This window comes from Rhincodon typus, chromosome 3 (assembly GCF_021869965.1).
Source record: "Rhincodon typus isolate 14 chromosome 3, sRhiTyp1.1, whole genome shotgun sequence".
Lineage (NCBI taxonomy): Eukaryota > Metazoa > Chordata > Chondrichthyes > Orectolobiformes > Rhincodontidae > Rhincodon > Rhincodon typus.
Genome location: NC_063334.1, coordinates 125,048,755 through 125,054,236, shown reverse-complemented (window position 1 = coordinate 125,054,236; position 5,482 = coordinate 125,048,755). Strand labels below are relative to the sequence as shown.

Below are 5,482 nucleotides of genomic sequence, written 5' to 3'. Positions count from 1 at the left end.
GGATGAACACAGCAGGCCAAGCAGCATCAGAGGAGCAGGAAAGCTGAATGGTCTAGGCCTGAAACGTCAGCTTTCCTGCTCCTCTGATGCTGCTTGGCCTGCTGTGTTCATCCAGCTCTACACCTTGTAATCTCAGATTCTCCAGCATCTGCAGTTCCTACTATCTCTATACCTACCCTCAGTTCCCTATCTTTTAGCCAGCTTCTAATCAATGCTGCCAAGGACAGATCAATCACAAACATTTCTAATTTGCTAATAAACCTACCATGTGGCACTATATCAGATGCTTTCTGAAAGTCTAAATATGCAACATCTGCAGCATTACCCTCATCCACTGACTATGTCACATCACCGAAGAATTCAATCAAATTTGTCAGGTATGACCTGCTCTTGAGAAAGCCATGTTGACTAGTATTAACTTATTTTTGCCTAAGTGTATATTTACCTTATCCCACATTATGGCCTCCATTAGTTTTCTCTCTGATGTCAAGCCAAGAGGTCTGTAGTTTCCTGGGTTATTCTTTGCTTCTTTCTTAAAGAACTGTATCACATTTGCAATCCTCCAGTCCCCTTGGACCAATCCTGTGATGAGAGAGACCCGAAGAATTTCTGTCAATGGCTCCTCAATTTACTTCCCTTACCTCTCTCAACAATCTAGGATGCATCCCACCTGGGCCTGGCAACTTCTCTACCTGGAGTGCTGCCAGCCTTTTTAGCCCCTCTTCTTTATCACTATACTGCTCAGTTGCACAACACCCATGTTTTCAACTAGATCATTGTCACCATCTTCTAGTTTGGTAAAGACAGAACCGAAATGTTCATTTTGTACCTCTGCTTGTACCCTCTGCTTCAGTGAGCAGCTTGACCTGCTTGTTCCTTATAGGCCCCAATCTTTCTTCCACTAATCTTTTACTATTAGTATGTTTGAAGAACATTTTACGATTTGTTTTAGGACAGCTTGCCATCCTTTCCTCATGCTTCCCCTTAGCCTTACCCCCTCTCCTGCATTTGAGATACTCTTCCTGATTTCTATAGCTGTTGTTATTCCGTTATGCATCATTTGCCTCTGTTTTCTTTCTAATTTTCTCATCAATATCCATAGTTTTCCAGAGATTTCTAGTTTTGGATACCCTGTATGTACCTAACTTGCATTCAGTTCATCTCCTGTTTGAAATTCTTCCATTTTTCAGCCAATGTTTTATCCACCAAAATGTGTTTCCAGTCTGGGATCCCAATCATTGATTTTTTTTTTAATCCTTTTCTAACTTAATATTGAATCTTTATGGTCATTGTTTCCTGAATGCACCCCAATCTGATGTTCACCATTTGGCCTACCTCATTTCCTATCACCAGATCTAGCACATTCCCCCTCCCAGGTAGGACTGGAATTGTACTGTTCTAGAAAAGTATTCCTGCACACATTGCAGGAATTTCTCCCCTTCCATGCTCCATACTTTTTCCCTGTCTACCCTCGGGTAACTGAAATCACCAACTATCAAAAAACTACTTGTCCTGCAGATTTCCATAATCTGCCTACACATGCTGTTTCTTACTCCTCCCCACTATTTGGTGGTCTTTAATAAATACCTAACAAGGTCATCGCTCCTTTCCTGTTTCACACGCCCAACCGTATAGATTCTGATTCAGAGCTATATCTTGTTCCAGGGCAATGATGTTATCTTTGACCAAGATTGCTAAACCTCCATCCCTTTTACTTATGCTATTTCTACAAAAAGCCTTATAAGGTAACTGGTCCTGTTTGGCTTGAGTTGCGTTTCTGTCAATACTGCTATGTCAGATCCCCCTAGAGCAATTTCTGCTTCCAGTTCCCCTGTACTCTTGTGCATTTTCATACATAAAATTTAAACCTGCAGCTATTTCTCTCTTGGCTATTAGAAGATGATCATTTCTCTCTTCATTGTCAACACTGAAGCTTTCCCTCACTTCCTTTACTCTGTTCCCGACCTCCTCTCATTTGCCCTCTCTGTTACTTCCAAAACTAGGCCCAACTTTTGCTCACGGAGGGTGGTTTGTACGTGGTTTGAACTGACAGAGGAAGTTGTAGATGCAGGTATAGTTACAATATTAAAACATTTGGACAAGTACATGAACAGAAAAGGTTGAGGGATAAGGGCCAAATGCAGGCGGATGGGACTGGTTTAGTCTGGGAAACTTGGTCAGCATGGATGAGTTGGACTGAAGAATCTGTTTCTGTGCTGTATGACTTTATAACTACACTACTTACTCTCTCAGTGAGGAGATTAGTTCCTTTTCAGCTCAGGTGCAGCCCATCTGTTCTGAATAGCTTTCTCTTTTCCCAAAATGATCTCAATGTCTCAAAAACCGTCCCTCCTACATCATCCTTCTAGCCACTGATTTACTCCCCGATCTGCCTTTGCCTGAATAGTGAGGCTCATGGCACAGATAGTATTTTTGCGATTACTTCCCTGCAACTCCTGTGTTCCCACCTACTCCTTAACTCCCGAAACTGATGTTGCAAGCCCTCCAAGCTGTCCGTCCCTTTCTTGTTGGTTCCCACATGAACCACTACCACTGATTGTTCATTTCCTTTTCCAGAAGTTTAGCTCTTAGGGAGGGAATGCCAGGATTTTGACCCAGTGACACTGAAGGAATGGCAGTATATTTCAAAGTCAGGATGGTGAGTGGCTTGGAGAGGAACTTGCAGGGGGTGGTGTTCCAATGTACCCTTGTCCTTCAAGATGAAAGTGGTCGTGGATTTGGAAGGTGCTGTCTAAGGAGAATTGGTGAATTTCTGTAGTGTATCTTATATAAGCAGGTGAAAGATTAAATTACTCTTGTCTGACCATGTTATTGGTTAAGTTATTCACCTTCATCACCTTTGAATCTTGTTGCCCTCTACAGGAGGGAAACCTGTCATCGAAGACACGCCTGCCTGCCGAGTGCTGCTAAGGAAAGAAGTCTTACGATTGGTCATTAACCTGAGCAGCTCAGTGGGCACAAAAGGTCATGAAACTGGGCTCTTGACGTAAGAATTAATTTCACTATATCACTCCAAGATAGTTGTTCACACTCAACAATGGCTCCTTTATATTTAGAAAGTGCATGTAACATAATGAAACTACCCAAGTGACATGGAAGGTAGGAGCAGGTGTAGGCCATTCGGCCCTTCAAGCCCGATCCACCATTTATCATAACCATTTGCAATCATCCAACTCAATGGTTTGTTCCTGCTTTTCCCCCATATCTCTTGATCTCATTAACACCCAAGTGCTAAATCCAATTCCTCTTTGAAATCGTACAATGATTTTGGCCTTGACTGCCCTTTATACAGTGAATTCCACAGGGTCACCACTCTCTGGATGAAGATATTTCTTATCACTGTGACAAATGGGACAGACTTAGAACAGATATAGCAACTCAAGACTGGGCATCCATGAGGCACTGTGGGCCATCAACAGCAGCAGAATTGTACTCCAGCACAATCTGTAACCTCATGGCCCGGCATATCCCCCACTCAACCATTACCAACGAGCCAGGAGATCAACCCTGGTTCAATGGAGAGTGCAGGAGGGCATGCCAGGAGCAGCACCAGGCATACCTGAAAATAAGGTGTTAACTTGAAGATACTAAACAAGACTACCTGCACGCCAAACAGCATAAGCAGCAAGTGATAGAGCTTACACAACCCACAACCAATGGATCAGATCTCAGCTCTGCAGCCCTAACACATCCAGTCATGAATGGTGATAGACAATTAAACAACTCACTGGAGGAGGCGGCTCTACAAATATCCCCATCCTCAATGATGGAAGGGCCCAGCACATCAGTGCAAAATATGAGGCTGAAGCATTCGCAGCAATCTTCAGCCAGAAGTGCCGAGTGGATGATCCATCTCTGCTTCCTCCAGTGGTCCCCAGCATTACAGATACCAGTCTTCAGCCAATTCGATTCACTCTGTGTGATATTAAACAGTTGAAGACACTGAATACTGCAAAGGTAATGGACCCTGACAACATTTCAGCAATAGTACCTTAAACTTGTGCTCCAGAACTTGCCGCTCCCCTAGCCAAGCTGTTCCAGTTCCAGGCATCTACCTGATGATGTGGAAAAATGCCCAGGCATGTCTTGTATATAAAAAGTAGAACAAATCCAACCCGGCCAATCTCCGTCCCATCAGTCTACTCTCGATCATCAGTAAAGTGATGGAAGGTGTCAGTAACAAGCTATCAAGCAGAACCTGCTCAGCAATAACCTGCTCAGTGACAAAGTTTAGGTTCTACCAGGGCCACTCAGCTCCTGACCTCATTCCAGCCTTGGTTCAAACATGGACAAAGAGCTGAATTCCAGAGGTGAGGTGAGAGTGACAGCCCTTGACATCAAGGCTGCGTTCAACCGAGTGTGGTATCAAGGAGCCTGAGCAAAACTGTCCATTGGTTGGAGTCATACCTGGCACGTAGGACCATGGTTATCGGAGGTCAGTCATCTAGGCTCCGAGACATCTCAGCAGGAGTTTGTCAGGGTAGTGTCCTAGACCCAACCATCTTCAGCTGCTACATTAATGACTTTAACTCCATCATAAGGTCAGGAGTGAGGATGTTCATCAATAATTGCACAAAGTCCAACACCATTCGTGACTCCTCAGATACTGAAGCAGTCCCTGTTCAAATGCAACAAGATCTGGACAATATCCAGGCTTGGGTTGACAAGTGGCAAGTAATATTCATGCCAATTGGAGACAAATCTAACCACTGCCCATTTACATTCAATGGTTTTGCCAGCATTGAATCCCCCACTATCAACATCCTCAGGGTTACCATTTGCAAAAAATTCAAAGGGTTTGCCACATAAACACAGTGGCTACAAGAGCAGATCAGAGGTTAGGAATACTGTGGCAAGTAACTCACTACCTGACTCCCCAAAGCCTGTCCACCATCTACAAGCACAAGTCAGGAGTGTGATGGAATACTCCCCACTTTCCCAGATGGGTGCAGCCCCAACAACACTCAAGAAGCTTAACACCATCCAGGACAAAGCAGCCGCTTGATTGGCACCACATCCACAAGCATCCACTCCCTCCACCACCGATGCTCAGTAGCAGCAGTGTGTGTGATCTACAAGATGCACTGCAGAAATTCACCAACGATCCTCAGACAGCACCTTCCAAGCCCACGACCACTTCCATCTAGAAGGACAAGGGCAGCAGGTACATGGGAACACCACCCCCTGCAAGTTCCCCTCCAAGTCACTGACCATCCTGACTTAGAAATATATTGCTGTTCCTTCACTGTTGCTGGGTCAAAATCCTTGAATTCCCTTCCCTAGGGCATTATGGGTCAACATACAGGAGGTGGACAGTAGCAGTTCAAGAAGGCAGCTTATCACCACCTTCTCAAGGGGCAACTAGGGATAAGCAACAAATGCTGGCCCGGCCAGTGACCCCACTGTCCCACAAATGAATAAAAGAAAAATTCACGTATCTTTCGACTGTGACCCTGGTTTT

General features: G+C 44.5%; 1 protein-coding gene across 1 annotated transcript in view; it reads left to right on the top strand.

Annotated features, from left to right (window-relative positions):
* rictora (RPTOR independent companion of MTOR, complex 2 a) overlaps window positions 1-5,482 on the top strand; it is a 211,528-nt gene that overhangs the window by 196,287 nt on the left and 9,759 nt on the right. Inside the window, exon 34 of the mRNA XM_048594179.1 lies at window positions 2,884-3,007. Within this exon, the coding sequence (XP_048450136.1) occupies window positions 2,884-3,007 (124 nt within the window). The remainder of the gene's footprint in view (window positions 1-2,883; window positions 3,008-5,482) is intronic.